This window comes from Asterias rubens, chromosome 8, assembly GCF_902459465.1.
Source record: "Asterias rubens chromosome 8, eAstRub1.3, whole genome shotgun sequence".
NCBI classification, from domain to species: Eukaryota; Metazoa; Echinodermata; class Asteroidea; order Forcipulatida; family Asteriidae; genus Asterias; species Asterias rubens.
The window spans coordinates 7,352,430-7,370,658 of NC_047069.1; the positions used below are offsets into that span (position 1 = coordinate 7,352,430).

At 40.9% G+C, this 18,229-nt stretch overlaps 1 protein-coding gene and 1 long non-coding RNA gene across 4 annotated transcripts in view; both read right to left on the bottom strand.

The window, feature by feature from the left end:
* Nucleotides 1-400: 400 nt before the first annotated feature.
* On the bottom strand, nt 401-6,038 carry LOC117293207. The gene is made up of 3 exons (XR_004519380.1): nt 5,726-6,038; nt 1,872-2,137; nt 401-519 (listed from the first exon to the last, which is right to left on the bottom strand). It is a non-coding gene; the product is annotated as an uncharacterized LOC117293207 (long non-coding RNA).
* A 2,680-nt stretch (nt 6,039-8,718) lies between these two features.
* LOC117293177 overlaps nt 8,719-18,229 on the bottom strand; it is a 44,477-nt gene continuing 34,966 nt past the window's right edge. For 2 of the 3 annotated variants that reach the window (XM_033775393.1, XM_033775396.1), the window contains exons 15-19: nt 18,131-18,142; nt 14,931-15,044; nt 14,135-14,182; nt 11,920-12,009; nt 8,719-9,073 (exon numbers count right to left, since the gene is read on the bottom strand). In XM_033775393.1, the coding sequence (XP_033631284.1) occupies nt 8,951-9,073; nt 11,920-12,009; nt 14,135-14,182; nt 14,931-15,044; nt 18,131-18,142 (387 nt within the window). In that variant the 3' untranslated portion in view covers nt 8,719-8,950. The remainder of the gene's footprint in view (nt 9,074-11,919; nt 12,010-14,134; nt 14,183-14,930; nt 15,045-18,130; nt 18,143-18,229) is intronic. The other variant, XM_033775394.1, reaches the window with a different exon arrangement.

Sequence of the window (18,229 nt, forward strand, 5' to 3'; positions counted from 1 at the left end):
GATAGGACCAGTGGGCACCAGGGGACCGCTCTGTCGGAAGTCTACGTCCCAAGAGGGGAGAATGTTGTGGCCGATGCCTCCCTGGGGGTTGGATTGCCACAAAAAAATAGTTCCTTTCCCCGGCTGGCCCAGTCACTCTTTTAGTCGATGACCGGCTCCCGTGTTTGCCTGTCACATAGCAGTGATGTGGGCAAGGAGCATCTTTCAACCCACCTCAATGCTTGGAAATGGTGGCGGGGCGCTCTTTCTGCATTTCAAAGAAAGTTAGACTGCCCGAGCTTGTTTTGTATTTCCGTGTGTACAAGTTAAGATAAAACCTGTCAGACTTTAAGGGCAGTCGCAGCAGGCTGTTTGAGAACTTAACTTTTGTTTAAAAAAAATAAAGACGACATACCTTGCTAAGTTGCTTGTATTGATCAGGAGGTGCAATCAATGTCTGTTTAAGTATATGCTTGCAGAGTCCACTCATTCATCGAGCAGTTACAGCTTGATGGCTAAAACTATTGAAAGTTGTCATATCTGTAAAAAATAAAAACATTATTACAAATTTTGTGATTTTGTTTCATTGTACATTTATGGTTTGAGGATGATACAAAGAAGCCTCAGTAACATGAATTGCTTTAAAGGCAGTGGACACTATTGGTAATTGTCAAAGACTAGCCTTCACAGTCGGTGCATCTCAACATATGCATAAAATAACAAAACCTGTGAAAATTTGAGCTCAATCCGTCGTCGAAGTTGCGAGATAATAATGAAAGAAAAAAACACACTTGTCACACGAAGTTGTGTGCGTTTAGATGGTTGATTTCGAGACATCAAGTTCTAAACTTGAGGTCTCGAAATCAAATTCGTGGACAATTACTTCTTTCTCGAAAACTATGGCACTTCAGAGGGAGCCGTTTCTCACAATGTTTTATACCATCAGCCTCTCCCCATTACTTGTCACCAAGAAAGGTTTTATGCTAAAAACTATTTTGAGTAATTACCAATAGTGTCCACTGCCTTCAATTGGAAACAAGTTGGAAACAAGTTTTTAACTTGCAAACATTTCTCCTGAGTTTGGAGAGAGATGCAAACTGTACCTCACCAAGAATGATCTGTGTTGTCATACAGACTTTCTTTTGAGTTTGGAGAGACAGAAACTCTACGTCAATAAAAAAAAATTGAGCATTCACAAAGACTTTCTTCCGAGTTTAAAGAGATGAAAACTCTAAATCAACCAGAAAATTCTGTGCCGTCACAAAGACTTTCTTCCAAATTTGGAGAAACACAAACTCTTAATTCAACTTAAGGAAACAAGTGTCTTGACTGAAACCAGCACACTGCTGATGTGAAATACAACAGCTTGAAAATGGTCATCTTATCCCTTTAGGTAAATGTTTGGCACTTTTATCTTTGTTGGTGCAAACAAGTTCAACACAACTACATGCCTTTTGTGTTGCTGACGTACAGACATTAAAGGCAGTGGACACTATTGGTAATTACTCAAAATAATTATTAGCATAAAACCTTTCTTGGTGACAAGTAATGGGGAGAGGTTGATGGTATAAAACATTGTGAGAAACGGCTCCCTCTGAAGTGCCATAGTTTTCGAGAAAGAAGTAATTTTCCATGAATTTGATTTCGAGACCTCAGATTTAGAACTCGAGGTCTCGAAATCAATCATCTAAACGCACACAACTTCGTGTGACAAGGGTGTCTTTTTTCTTTCATTATTATCTCGCAAATTCGATGACCTATTGAGCTCAAATTTTCACAGGTTGGTTATTTTATGCATATGTTGAGATACACCAACTGTGAAGGCTAGTCTTTGACAATAACCAATGGTGTCCACTGCCTTTAAACATGCTAAGTTTAGGATCTCAACATACCTCAGACAAGCAATCCCACATACTACTATCCAGTTGTCCATGATAGGTACTGCCCATCAATCAGTCGTCATCATCATCATCTTACTCTAATCCGTCATGGGGGGATGTAGAGCCGCCCAACCTATGCAGGTTGATGCAGATTGCCACAGCGGCCGTGCCTGAGACTCAATGTCTGCTTCCAGCTGACACATCCAGGTGTTAAGAGGTCGGCCACTTGGTCTCTTCCAGGCTGGGCTGGGGCGAGATTATTCCAATGATTAGATAATCTGAAGAAAAAACAAAACACAGTGTCCTAAACATTGGGGGTAAGGAGGGGGGTTGACGTAGGTTTTAACTGAGGGGGAGGGGGGGGCATGGCCGGTTTTCACTGGGGGGGAGGGGGTTTAACGAGGGCAGGGGAACGCTTGGCATTGATTGATTCGTTTTCACTGAGGGGGGAGGGGGGAGGGGGGGCAGGGGGCATTGATTTTTACTGAGGGGAGGGGGCATGGTTGGCAAGGTGTTTCACAGAGGGGGGGGCATGGATTTTCACTAGAGAAGGAAGGGGGGGGGGTTATGTGGAGCCTGGGTTTTTGTCAGTGGTAGGAGAAGGGGTCATGCCGTCTTTAGGTCATATCCCTTTAGGCTGTATCTGGCTGCGGATACCTGGTGCTGTGGGTATTGTTAATTGGCTTTTTTATACTTAAAGACAGTGGACACTATTGGTATTTGTCAAAGACCAGTCTTCATACTTGCTGTATCTCAATATGCAAAAAATAACAAACCTGTGAAAATTACAGCTCAATCGGTCATCGAAGTTGGAAGATAATAATGGAAGAATAAACACCCTTGTCACACGAAGTTGTGTGCTTTCTGATGCTTGATTTCGAGACCGCAAGTTCTAAATCTGAGGTCTCAAAATCAAATTTGTGGAAAATTACTTCTTTCTCGAAAACTACATTATTTCAGAGGGAGCCGTTTCTCACAGAGTTTTATACTATAAACCTCTCCTCATTACCCGTTACCAAGTAAGTTTTTATGCTAATGCAATTACCAATAGTGTCCACTGCCTTTAAAGGAACACGTTGCCTTGGATCGGTAGAGTTGGTCTTTGAAAAGCGTTTGTAACCGTTTGCTAAAAATGCATATGGTTTGAAAGATGTCTTAAAAGTAGAATACAATGATCTACACAAATTTGCCTCAAAATTTGGTGTTTTTCCTTTTACTGTGCGAAAGGAAAACCACGCAATTTCGAGGCAAATTTGTGTGGATCATTGTGTTCTACTTTTAAAACATCTTTCCAACCATATGCATTTTATTAAAAAATGGTTACAAGCGCTTTTAATAGACCAACTTGTCCGATCCAAGGCAACGTGTTCCTTTAACACATGATGATGATGCAGAAATCCAGTAGTAGCTAGAGTCATAGCTGCTGAGTGCTTGGCCTACTAAGCAAATTGACACCCATTATTCACCTCCAGTTTGGACCATTTATTGTTGATTAAAAAAAAAAAAAAATGAAACCATTTACAGTCCTCTTGATTTCACCTGATAGGTATGCAGGCCTTAAAGGCAGTGGACACTATTGGTAAATAACCAAAATAATTATTAGCATAAAACCTTACTCGTTAACAAGTAATGGGGAGAAGTTGATAGTATAAAACTTTGTGAGAAACGGCTACCTCTGAAGTGACGTAGTTTTCGAGAAAGAAGTAATTTTTCACGAATTTGATTTCGAGACCTCAGATTTAGAATTTGAGGTCTCGAAATCAAGCGTCTGACAGCACTCAACTTCGTGTAACAAGGGTGTTTTTTCTTTCACTATATCTCGTAACTTCGTTGACCAATTGAACTCAAATTTTCACAGTTTGTTATTTTATGCATAATGTTGAGCTACACCAAATGAAAAGAGTGGTCTTTGACAATTACCAATAGTGTCCAGTGTCTTTAAAAAATAATCAGTTCCAAATATGTTGTCAATTCAACCAAACATTTTTAATGAAGTCTTTTTATAAAAGAAATCCGATACAAAATACAAAATGAGAAAGTAACGAAATGTCCATACCGGCGACTTCGGCTACAGCTTCAGGTAGATCAGCACATTTGCCTTCAACACTGGCAGAACCGCAGTGATCTAGCCAGAGCTGTAGCCGAAGTCGCTGTTTCGGACACGGCCGAAGCTGACCCATCTTAACATAACTGCATTAACAGCACAAACTTCAAACAATTACTACTGTCTATTTCAAGTGACATTGTTATTAGACATAATAATAATATGAACGAGTTCTTATAAAGCGCATTTCACAATAACCGTATTAATGCGCTTTACATTAGTGCCCTGGGGCTGATTTCACAAAGAGTTCAGACAAGTCCTATCTCGAGTTAGGACGAGCTACTTGTCCCAACTTAGGACTAGCCTCAAGTTTTTTAATATCTCCAAGGGATAGTCCTAAATGTAAGTTAGGACTAGTCCTAACTCTTTGTGAAATCGACCCCTGGTCATAACATTCCTTCCATCTTTCTCAGCTCCCTGGGGAGAAACCAACCTGGGCAACTGTAGCGCTCCAAAGGCTTTTTCATACACAATATCAACCGCTACCCTCGCAGATACCCATTTATACCCCTTGGTGAAGAGAAGCAATTATAGTAAAGTATCTTGCTCAAGGACACAAGTGTCACGACCGGGATTCGACCCACACTCCAATGATTTAACCACCAGAACTTTGATGCTCATAATCACTAAGACACGACACCCCACTGCAACTAAAGCCAGCCTCAGGTCGACCTACATATACGATTTTGTTGCGCCCGCAACAAACTGTCGAGAATGCGCAGACAAAATATGCTGAAGTCAAAACAACTGAGAAATCCTGCGCCTGCGATTGGTTCCCGACTGTCGGGATCATGTTGACAAGTGGAAATTGTTCTACTCTTGCAAACTGTTGATTTTTTTTCGAGCGGCGACTGTTTCAGATTGTCTGAAAATCATCGCAGTTACGCTCAGTTGTAAATAAAAGAAAAGTTCCCGAAGGTCTTAGCTCAGGCGCAGTATGATCCTGAAAAGTCAGTCCCCAACTGTTTTGTTGTTGACGCAAGGTCGACCTGAGGCCGGCTTAATGTAGCTAACTGGAATAGAATAATGCATGCTGGTTAGAGGAATATATTACCAGGACACCATGTGTGACATTTTCATATAGAATGATATAGGAAGTAACTTTGCAGTAATTTGGAGCTTGTAAGATCTTGAACCTCAAAAAGTATTTGGATTTTACAAGCTTAAATGATAAAAGGAAGCATGATCAAATTAGTTTGTATAAAACAAGCATTATTTGTTTTCATTTGAAGTTAATTTAAAAATACAAAATCTTCAGTTGCTATTACTGGCTTCATGATGGCTGCACAATTGTCTTGTTTTTCAAAACCCAAATTAAACTCCATCTAGTAGTATTTAGTACAAAGCACATAATTCTGAAAACTTGTAGATGTTCACAAAAGAGCTTTTAGTTGTAACAATCAAAACTAACAATGCTATTTTCCTAAATACTGCTTTCTTTACTTCTTGACACTCTTCTAGACAAAGTTTGAATAAAAACAATATCTTTCAACAATTTTGTTGTACTAGGAATTTGAAAGGTACACTGTAAGTTATTACACAAGCACGAGGGGAATACAGCAAAACATAGCACTTCTGTGTCCCACATCCAATAAGGCCGAAGATGAGCGATATTTTTGGTTGTATTCCACTATTCAATTGTGATAATGAATTTATCTTCCAGCCCCAATGTAGGTCAACCTTACGTTTAAAATTTCATAGCATTATTTCATGATGAACAGCATGCATGAACAAAGTTTAGAATGAATTTCTTAGCACTGACCGTATGCAGAGCGTGACTATAAGAACTTGGAGTAGGTTATCGTCTGATATCACACTCGAGCATCTGATTGGAGGATTAGCGAGTACTGGAAAATAAGTAACTGTATGAAATGTCAGTGTCAAACTACATGCCCTGCCTGTCTGGAAAATAAACACACACAAACTTCTGCTGTTACTTTGAATAATAAAACTGAATCTTCATAATATGGGAATCCATCAATTCAATTCCCAACACAATGCAACTGTTACTTATAAAGATACTGGACACTATTGGTAATTGTCAAAGACCAGTCTTCTCACTTGGTGTATCTCAACATATACATAAAACCACAAACCTGTGAAAATTTGAGCTCAATTGGTCGTCAAAGTTGCTAGATAATAATGAGAAGAAAAAAACCACCCTTGTCACATTAAGTTTTGTGCGTTCAGATGCTTGAAAATTTCCCGACCTCAAAATCAAATTTGAAGTGCCGTTAAAGGCACTGGACACTATTGGTTATTACTAAAAATAACTATGAGCACAAAATCATACTTGGTAACGAGTAATGGGGAGAGGTTGATAGTATAAAACATTGTGAGAAACGGCTCCCTCTGAAGTAACGTAGTTTTCAAGAAAGAAGTAATTTCCACGAATTTGATTTCGAGACTTCAGATTTAGAATTTGAGGTTTCAAACTATCATTATTATCATTATACACAAACTGTGAAGGCTAGTCTTTGACAATTACCAATAGTGTCTAGTGCCTTTAACCATAAAACTAGGAGCAGTTAATACTTGTATACTAATACTCTACAATATTTAGAAAGCGTACAAAGCTCAAGCCATTTCTCAGCACCAGATTTGAAAATATCGTGCTAGACTTTTGATAAACATTACATATTGCACCATTTAAGAAAGTCTCTGTACACTAATGAGGGCTACATTTCTACACAGCCTTCTGTTCCCATGAAGGCCAGTGACTGCACCCCACAACTTTAGACAACTTTCTAGACTCATGATAGCCATTACTGAACACCCAATCTCGTTCCCAGTTTTGTGTACGACCTCGTCACACCATTTTTGTTTGCTTTCCCAGGCCGCCTGCTTCGATCGCCACCCATGGAAGTGTGACTTTGAAATATTCAAATATATTAGATATTTTAATCATTCCTGTGATTGACACTAGGCAGAGCGCGCAATAAAAAGACGCATCAGGTCATAGAGCAACTGGTACCCTCTCATTCTTTTGTGATCTTGATGTCTAACTGTGTGCAGTTTAGGGTGACCATGTAAAAACAATATTCAAATATATTAGATATTTTAATCATTCCTGTGATTGACACTAGGCAGAGCGCGCAATAAAAAGACGCATCAGGTCATAGAGCAACTGGTACCCTCTCATTCTTTTGTGATCTTGATGTCTAACTGTGTGCAGTTTAGGGTGACCATGTAAAAACAAGTTGAAGTGTATTGCTTAAAAATACATGCTTTTTGACCAAATATTTCGAGCTCCCGACAAGTGCACTACAAGTGGAGCATAACAAGAGCATAACAAAGTCTTGAAGACAACATTTAAGCTATTTAATCATACATTTTCGAAATGCAAACAAAAAATTACAACACAGACTAGAGTAGTTCTTTTGTTTCTTTGTGTCCCAGTATTATATGTAAGATCTCTTAGCCCCTTTGTTTATATTCACTATCTTCAGCTATCCGCGCCGTCGCTCTTCTCTTATCGCTCTTTTCCAGCTGGGCGGTCAAGCTTTCTCTCTCCTTGCTCCAACACTTTGGAACAATCAACCCACCCACATTCAAGCGGCACCTTCATTGAGTATATAAATCTTTACGCCAATCTGAATAGTCTGATTATTGCGCTTAGAAACGTATTCCATCTTCTATCCTATACATTTTGCTACACAGCTGTAAATTTTGTAAAACAGCTATGAGACACAGGCACAAAACTTCACGGAGGCAACAAAGGCGATTACCTCCATGCCCCTCTGGTCATTGCCTCGGCCTCCATGCCCCCCTGGTCATTGCCTCGGCCTCCATGCTCCCCTGGTCATTGCCTCGGCCTCCATGCCCCCCTGGTCATTGCCTCGGCCTCCATGCCCCCCTGGTCATTGCCTCGGCCTCCATGCCCCCCTGGTCATTGCCTCGGCCTCCATGCCCCCCTGGTCATTGCCTCGGCCTCCATGCCCCCCTGGTCATTGCCTCGGCCTCCATGCCCCCCTGGTCATTGCCTCGGCCTCCATGCCCCCCTGGTCATTGCCTCGGCCTCCATGCCCCCCTGGTCATTGCCTCGGCCTCCATGCCCCCCTGGTCATTGCCTAGGCCTCCATGCCCCCCTGGTCATTGCCTCGGCCTCCATGCCCCCCTGGTCATTGCCTAGGCCTCCATGCCCCCCTGGTCATTGCCTAGGCCTCCATGCCCCCCTGGTCATTGCCTCGGCCTCCATGCCCCCCTGGTCATTGCCTAGGCCTCCATGCCCCCCTGGTCATTGCCTCGGCCTCCATGCCCCCCTGGTCATTGCCTCGGCCTCCATGCCCCCCTGGTCATTGCCTCGGCCTCCATGCCCCCCTGGTCATTGCCTCGGCCTCCATGCCCCCCTGGTCATTGCCTCGGCCTCCATGCCCCCCTGGTCATTGCCTAGGCCTCCATGCCCCCCTGGTCATTGCCTCGGCCTCCATGCCCCCCTGGTCATTGCCTAGGCCTCCATGCCCCCCTGGTCATTGCCTAGGCCTCCATGCCCCCCTGGTCATTGCCTCGGCCTCCATGCCCCCCTGGTCATTGCCTAGGCCTCCATGCCCCCCTGGTCATTGCCTCGGCCTCCATGCCCCCCTGGTCATTGCCTCGGCCTCCATGCCCCCCTGGTCATTGCCTCGGCCTCCATGCCCCCCTGGTCATTGCCTCGGCCTCCATGCCCCCCTGGTCATTGCCTCGGCCTCCATGCCCCCCTGGTCATTGCCTCGGTGCTCTTGAAAATGCTCCCAGCAGAAATTTACAATTTCCTCTTCAGGGTGCCCTTTATCAAGGAGAAAATGCCTTGGTGCCCTTGCCCTTTTAAAATCGAAGCATACAGGCCCGGTGATATATGTCTGCATTTTAGCTCTATAAATATTCATTTTGGTTTTACCCATATACACCGACTCGGATGTCTGTTAGCAATACAAATTTCTCGGGTGGGATTCAAACCCAATAAATGTTGAACATATAATTTTGATAACATCATTCTATCCTTCAGATGTCATCTTGGAGCAGAGGCTATTCGGTGGAGGGTCCGCTCGACTTCTATCATTTTGAATCTCTGCCATTGTGAGGTCAAATCAAGGTCATCCAGGCACTCATCCTGGGTCGGGTACGGCTCATACTGAAAAGAAATGAAGAAATTAATATAAATATTTTGGTCATTGCAATTTTCTAATATTTTTGACATCATAGTAATAAAAACAATATTTTATGTAATTTTTGCGGTCATATTCATCGTTCTCAGGTGACGCTCATGGTAATGCAACATTTACTGTTTGGGTTAAAGGCACTGGACACTATTGGCAACTACTCAAAATAATGATTAGCATAAAAACTTACTTGGTAACAAGCAATGGAGAGCTATTGATACAATGTAGTACAAAAACATTGTGCGAAACAGCTCCCTCTGATGTAACGTAGTTTTCGAGAAAGAAGTAATTTTCCACAAATTTGATTTCAAGACCTCAGAACTAGATTTTAAGGTCCCTAAACCATGCATCTAAAAGCACACAACTTCATGTGACGAGGGTTTACTTTGTGCACATGTTGAGATTCACCAGGTGAGAAGACTGGTCTTTGACAATTACCAATAGTGTCCAGTGTCTTTAACTTCCCATTCGAAGCGTCTTGCTTAAAAGGACACAGGTGTCATGACTGGGACTTGAAGCCACACTCTGCTGACCAGAAACACCAGAGCCAGAGTCCGTTGCTCTTAACCTCTCGGCCACGACACGGCCTATCATGTTGATCGGATTGTTTCATGCACCTCTACAACAATTATCATTGTCTTAATTTCAAAGGATCCCATCTTTGTATTTCTTCAACTAGCTAATACTTTTAAAAGGTATGCATAACATAAGCTTTTTTGAGGTATGGCGATGATAGGAGGAGGGTACTGTTTGGTTTGGGTGTATAATACACACAAATTTACCCAAACCTTATAGTGTTGTAGCATTGTTTCCACGGTATCTCAAAAAGGCTTATTGGTGAAAGTACAAGTATAATTGTTCCAGATTTGCACACAATGTACATGGTATAAAGATAATCATGTAAAGCGTCCAATGCTAGAAAATACTTAAAGGCACCTGGAAATAGGATTTTTTTTCCTTTTAAACATAAGAGGATATGTTTTTTAACAATAAAACAATTTTTTGAGTAATTGTTTGTCACGATTTATATGTTAAAAAAATTAATTAAGTGCTTGGGGGGTTAACTCCGCCTACCCCTTTTGTGACGTAGGAAAATGAAGACTTTGCCTCGATCAAACATAGACCCCCCCCTCGATGCGTAGATAAACACACGTGCAAAAGTACATGTAATTCTAAGACGTGAGTTTGTACGCTGCGAAAAAGGTTTTTTTTTCTGCCATTTTTCCCGGCAATGCCGACCAGGTGTGTTGCTGCTGGATGCAGCAAAACAACTAAAGATGGGGTCAGTCTTCATCTGTTTCCTGCAGATCCCAAGTATAGGCGGTTGTGGGCTGCGAAAGTCAGATTAACTAGAGCAAAGTGATCCGGTCCGATGTCTTTTTCAGCGCTATGCAGCGAACACTTCGAGCCGTCGTGCTTCGAATCCGGGATACACCACTCATTTGACATGACGAGAAGAGCCATTCTTAAACACGACGCCGTCCCAACAATTTTTCCAGCTAGTGGGAAGTCGAAGAAGGTATCTGAAAGACGTGACGAACCCAGAGGAGCATTTGCTAAACGTGAAAAAATTTGGGTAAGTTTGAACTTTGAGGGTATTTTTTTAGCTTTTGCCAAGTGACACGATTTTTTGTTGGTACCGCATGCGATTCACCGTGCGTGCAGGTCTTATGTGACCGTCCGCACATTATACAGCAGCCATAGTGCGTGCGTGCAGTCTGCTCCGTGGCCGTATTTCTATGATAATACGTAGGCAGGCCCACATCTTACAACCCATTTGGTCACTAAAAAGTCGCATAGTTAAATAAAAATAGCAGCAATAGCTTTTGTAAAAACCACTAGGCGTTCAACATGTTCAAGTTTCAATGTACGTATGTGTGTAAAATCGTGTCTAAATTTGTTTTGATGTGCCATGTTCCCAGACGTAATGTACGGGGCCTGACTACAAATTTTCTCCTCAAATATCGCGCCTTGAATTACGTCACGAACAGCCCCCTCTCGAGTCGGGGCCTACTCGTAAATTTGTAAATACAATCATAACTAATATTTTTAAACCTTAGTTAACTTTTTATTCACATTCCTCTCATAAAAACACATATTTTAGTGACAAAAGCTTTATTTAAAAAAAATACCACTTCCAGGTGACTTTAATGTTGAAGCGCCTTGAGCGTCACGAGTGCTATAAAAAAAGCCACTATTATTAGTATTATTAACACAAGTAAAACTGTCTTGTAGAGACAATCACCCTGGAGCTCAATTTTGCAAGAAATGGGACACCCTTTTACATTGACCAGAGACCTTTACCCAACGAACCAGGAGAGATCACCAGTTTCATAACAGTTTTTTTTTAGTGAATACATTCATAAATACCCACACGTTTTTTTTCCCTGAGAGCATGTCATGTGGGTGTAATTAAGACATGTCTTGCACCAGGACTAACTACGCGCCCAAGCGCATATCCGAAAACTGTCTCAATCATAAAAATGCAACACACGTACAGAGCTCAAGGACGTTGGAAAATGGATAAGTTTTACAAAGTTTCTCACTTTATTACGCCTTTTAAACAAAAAGGTATTCATGAATGGGAATAAAAGAGTAGTGACTCATTCTTAAACTGCCGTTTAAAACCTTGCAGGGTCATGGCCGTGCGATAAAGGCCTGTATAGCACGGCCACGACCCTGCCGGTTTTAAACGGCCGTTTAAGAACTCGTCGCTACCCTTTTATTCCTTTATTCAAGACTGAGTCACCACTCTTTTTATTCTCTTATTATAAGTTCCAACTGAGGAAATACTTCAAAGTGTTCTTGTTAAACTCACCCTCATTTCAATCTGTGTGAAGACTCTTTCATCCGTATACTTTACGAAGAATGCTTTGTTGATCCTGATTGCCTCTGCCCCTTGACTCACCTACAAATTCAAATCAAACGTGTTTAAATTGTTAGCAGGCTCCCGTCAGAACAAACAAGTAAACTTCACGCAAATCCAGTACATTTATCTGTTTTCAATCATTTCTTTCACAATCAGGCATCAGTGTATTTTATTGAATGTCTTGAGTTGTATCGACCTTTGCGTACAAATCTTCGCTCCAATGCAGATCCATTTCGCCTTACTTTTCCCATGACTCACAGTAAGGCGAGAGATCGTACATTCACTGTTACAGCAGCTAAAGAGTGGAATGAACTTCCCTCCTATATTAAATCTGCTCAATCAGTGGATGTGTTTAAAAAGGTTCTCAAAACATACCTCTTTCCTAATTGATTTTCTATTGTTGTTTTGTTTGTATAATGTTTAATATATTGCTCTTTCTATTGTAAACGCTGTGATATGGTTTTACCATGGATAGCGTACCAGGAAGACATGACAAGCTGGCCAAGGTGATTCACTGGGATCTGTGTAAGAAGTATGGTGTCAGAGTACTTGCGAAATGGTACGACCATGTTCCGGAGAAAGTTGTAGAGAACGACCAGGTCAAGATCCTATGGGACTTTGACATTCAGACCGATCATGTTATACAACATAGGCGTCCGGATGTTGTGCTATTAGATAAGACGAAGAAGATGTGTCATCTCATTGACATAGCGGTGCCAGGTGATATAAGGGTAGCTTCGAAGGAGATGGAAAAGATCGAGAAGTACCAGGACCTGGCCAGGGAACTTCGTAAGATTTGGCAGGTAAAGGTAAAAGTAGTCCCCGTGGTGGTTGGAGCACTTGGCACCATTCCCAAAGCACTGGGGAAACATCTAGATGAAATAGGGACAAATGTGAGGGTAGATCTATTACAGAAGGCAGCGCTTTTGGGAACAGCGAGGATCCTGAGAAAGACCCTTGAGATCTAAGGCTACGGGACGTAGCCCGGCTCGAGGAGTTACCGGCACAAAGGAAAATGAGATCTTTCTTTTGCATGCTGTGATAAAATGAAATAATAATAATAATAATAATAATAATAATAATAATAATAATAATAATAATAATAATAATAATAATAATTCAGTAAAGTTACTATTTGACTGGGATTACATCTCGGTAACAGCATTCAGTGCCAGGCCTGATATTTCACGGAGGCAACGAAGGTGTTTGCCTCCATGCCCCCTTGTTAATGCCTTCGCGCCGTTGAAATTTTCAGTTTTCTCATAGGGGTGCCCTTTACGAAGGAGGTAATGCCTTGGTGCCCTTTCCTTTTCAAAAACAAAGCATACAGGGCTGCAATGCATAGGCATATTTGGTTTGGGGCAACACCTTGATTTGGGTCATAGCCAAGTGTGTATCTAATTGCTGGGTATATTTTGTTCTTTTGAGAACTTGTCTTGCTTTATAGAACTACTATCGCGGAGTAGATTTCTCAGAATTCGGGAGACTTCTGAGTTCTAAAAAGAACTGTCTTGCTTGTTACTGCAACCTAGACAGAAGGTAGAAAATTGGCAGGGACTACTTCTTTCGTAGAGCGATTTCTTAATTGAGTCTCACTGATTTGACTAGTTTGTTCTAGTCATCATCAGACCGAACATACGCTGATAAATGTACCTTCAAATATACACTGATACCTCACCATGATCTAACTCCAAATATTTTAAACCAAAAGGGAAAATGACTGGGTAAACTTTAAACGGGTTGAACAAACAAAATTTACTTGAGTGGGAATCCAACCAAGGACCTCCGTATTAACATGCCAATGCTTGACAAACTGAGCTATCTAGCCCTGTATTGGCGGTGTCCCTATTTTGTCAATATCTTTGTTCGAGGGTGCCACTCAGAAGCCATACACCCATTAGCTGCCATGTAGCCAGGGATTACAACCAAATTACCTTGGAAGCGGCAGCCAGTGGATCACCTTATGGGGATGCTACGTTTTACTTCAGATATCAAATATTATAAACCAAAAAGGAAACTGACTGGTTAAGTTTCAGATTTTAAATATTTTAAACCCAAACCATTTTGTAACTTAACAAACTGTTCCCATTCATGATCACCATCGACGGTAAAACAAATTGTTCGGCTTTTTATTAAATTTTATAAACATCTACATAAAACTCACCAAACTGACGCTTGTCTCTTTGAAAGACGGCAGTATTGTCAGCATTCCCTGTAAATAAACAACAGTTTCAATTACTATCATCAATTAATAATAATAACAAGTTCTTATGTAGTGCATTTTACAATAACCGTATCAATCCGTTTTACATTATTGTCCAATTTCCTTTTCCATTCACTCATTATTTTTGCCCATCTAGTTGCCCTCCTGATCATGTTCTGTTAGTTGTTTGTATATAATTATTGTGTGCTTTTCCCTTGTATAATTGTTGTATTCATTGTTTGTTTGTATTTGTTCATTGTGTTATTGTTTCACTTTTACTTTGCTTTTTATTTGTTGAGGTTGTTCAATCAATCTTTATTGAGCAAATCAACACATACATGTACATATATCAAAAGATGAAGATTGCACACTTAAACCCAGGTCATTTTATCATGGTCAATAAAGTTGGCCATGATACAGTGCAGGGCAGACAAGACAAAAGTATATGCAATAAATAACACATCAGGAGATAAAGCAAATGAGCAACACAAATAACTGAAGAACAAGAACTACAGTCACAGGTGAGGTTGGTCAGTAGACCCCCCAAGATGGTTTGTGACAAGCATTCGACATAGTGCAGCTACAGAGGATGGCAATTTTAAACACTTAAGTTCCTTGTTGAGAGACTAGTTTTAGTGAATGAACAAATTCTAAAATCCTAGTAGTGGTTTCAGGAGTCAACAGATCACATGACCCAATCTCAACTGTACCCATTTTGTGAAATGATTAATAATAAATAATAATAATAGCTACTTACAAATACATCTCCTGCCTCGAGTTCAGCTACACGTACACAGTAGGGAATATCTGGTTCACTCCCTCGCTTGATGCAGCCATTCATCCCTCCACTTTCCTTCATCTTTCTAGGTTTCTGCCAAAAGAACAAAAATACGCACGTCAAAGTTTGAAACACTCTGAAACAAAGTTGATGATTCAACCTGATGCCCAACATAAGGGACAATCCATCATGTTTTTGTTACCACTACATCGAACCAATCCAACGAGTAATAAATGTTTTTCTCCATGAGCCACAAAAAACTTGCAGTCTTCCGTCTTTGAAACCCTTCAATACAAGTGCTAGGCTAAATTTAAGCACCCAAACAACAAGTACAACAGCTTTTCATCTGCATTTCTTCGAGGGAAAGTTTACACAGAGCCTGTAAGCACAAAAACGTGCTAAGCACAAAAACAGCTTAACAGAAACAGGTTACCAGCCAAAAGTTTACATTTAATTGTTGTAATTTGTTCCCCGCTCAACTTTTGCTTAGCGAAGAAGTTTTTCAAGCAGCATTTTCTACTTAACAGCTATATGAAATTGGGCACAGGTTCCCAATAACGACTTTTGGCAGCGCAAAAACTAATCGGTTAAAGGATGATGTATAATTCATGAGAAATATATAATCTAACTTCGCGTTTGGAGTTTATTGCCCAGTGAGCGTTTTATTCATTTTTATTCTGGCATCGATGCAATGCAAAATTTGTAATCGGTTCTTCGCTATTCTCTAGAGACCCAGATGGCCGATCGATCTCAAATTTCTACAGGTTTGTCAGTTTATGTATTATGGTGGATTACATAAAGTGCTTACACTGCCAGCAACTGTTTTGTTAGCAAAAACCAATTCTGTAATGTTCCTTTAAAGACCTTTGGATTGCTACGTAAATGAAGTTGACACAAATGACCTTATGCGATTTATCTATAGCAGCCTAGCTCTTCTGGAAGACGAATGAGCATCCCTTATAAATCTAGATAACCCTTCACTTGTTTGTTAACTCGGCACTCATAAATACCTCAGACAGTTTTGCTATTCCTATTGGTGGAGAGAGCGTCATGTGGGTGTGTATAAACCTTTGTTTATGACCGGTAAAAAGTGTTTTCGTCTCTGTAAAATTATCAAGAACCAGGCCTTGTTGGGATTAAACCACTAGTTGAAAACCTCTTCACCACACATTGATTCCCTTATTCAAATGTTTGGCAACTGATCTACACATTTATGATTAAAATATTCAGACCTCAAGCCTGGTTCCAAATGTGGTTACATGATTTCATTGGTGTGACTTTATAGTTGGATGATGTCATGGGTGCATTTCAAATCAATACATGCAGTCAAGGGCAGTGTGAACGTGGTGGTAAACGGTTTATTATTTAAAAATTACAAAATAGACATCACAATCAGAAGATTGATTTGTGTCTAAATTTACATTGAATCAATTCAAAACTCATTAGAACATAATTAATCTGTAGGATTACATGGTGGGATTGCATGGCGGGAGTATAACAAGGTGAGGTTTGTGGTAGCACTGCATGTAAATCTCATTTGATTAGTGTTGGTTATAAAAAATAAGTGGCTTTGAGTTATATAGCGCGCATATCCGTCATTCAGTGACGCTCAAGGCGCAGCAGCATTCAGTATTTTTCCTGCAAGGTATGTGGGACTACATTTGTATTATGAGACCTACTCCTTTTACATAGCACCATGCAATGGTTTACAAGGTGCTGTGGCGCAGTATGCTGCCAATCAAACTAGGAACACCGGGGCAAACCCCTTCTCTGTTCGATAAGTGCACTGGGTTCTTTTACGTGCTTTACACAACACACAGGACCATTGGCTTTACGTACCATTCGAAGGATGAAGCATCATGGTTAAGTGTTTTTGCTTAAGGACACAGGTGTCACAACTGGGACTCAAACCTATACTCTTCTGATCAGAAGCATCAGAGTTTGAATTTGATGCGCTTAAACACTCGACCACGACACGCCATGAAAAGAACCAACACCACAGGTTCTTTTCAGAACCAACAATACTCAAAACAGATCTACACCTGGTGCTATTGCAAACGCCAACTAGTTCTTGTTGCACATGATGTGAATTAATGATTGGCTTGGATGACAGGGGGACGGGGTGAGATGCTATTGTTAGGAACGGATGGTTGAGGTTGGCAGCCGCAATATAAAAACAAAACACATGCGTTCAATAAAAAAAAATCCACAGGCAAATCATTCGAGTACGATTCGAACCCACAAGCTTTGCATTTCTAGAGAATGTGTCTTACCACTAGACCACAGAGCTACAATCCTGGCCAAAATGCTTGGGCCACCCATTCCTAACGTTACACAAAACAATCTCCTGCGCACTTCCCATTCACATTAAAAAATGTGTCCCCCGCCTTCCGCTCAATGCTGACTGTAACTCAAAACACAATCGGCAATTGGGCTCAACGAGATATGACCGGGATTGTAGGCTGGTGGCTAGAGGCAGTTGGAATCCTATGAGTTAGCAGCGAGCTACGTTGTACCTCAACGATTTAATAGATTACTTTTGAGCATTTTTGTTCCCACTGAATTCAGGAAAGTACCGAGTATACGCTGCTTTAATACACATCTGTGTAAGGGTTAAAACAAGTTAAATTCTTTACTCCAATGCAAAAAAAACCCCCATCTTTTACAAGAGTCAATACTGAATTTGGGGTTGTTGAATAACTGCCTCTCACGCATAAGACCAAAGGAGGGTTGGTTGGGTGAGGGGGTAAAACCTGGTTCAAACTTCCTGCGAATGCTAATGCGAAGTGAATGTGGACATCACATGGCTGTTTCGCAGGAGTTTAGCACCTGATGCAAGTTATCTGTTGCGAATTTGGGTCGTCAAAATTTGTATAGCATTTGCGATTGCAGAAAGTATGAACCAGGCTTGGTTAAAGATGAATCATTGATCACAAAGATGCCACGCAGATGGATTGATGGTGAACATCAGTTTAAGCGTTTCTCAAAACTACAGCAGCTCCTGGTCTCCATCAGACATTAGTTTTTAAAAAAAAACACACAACTTTCACTCTTAAGTGACAGGAAGCTTTTCACCTAAGGAGTGAGTTTTGATCAGAATGAGTTTAAACAAACGCAAACTATGTGGAGCTCAACGTGCACTAGCAATGCAAGCAAAAATAAAAAGAAAATCTAAGTACCTTGCTCAGTGACTACAAGAATTGAAGAGTGTCGGGAGAAGGAAATCAAATAAACACTAACATGTTATTGAGAGTTCACAATTGAAATCAAAAACAATG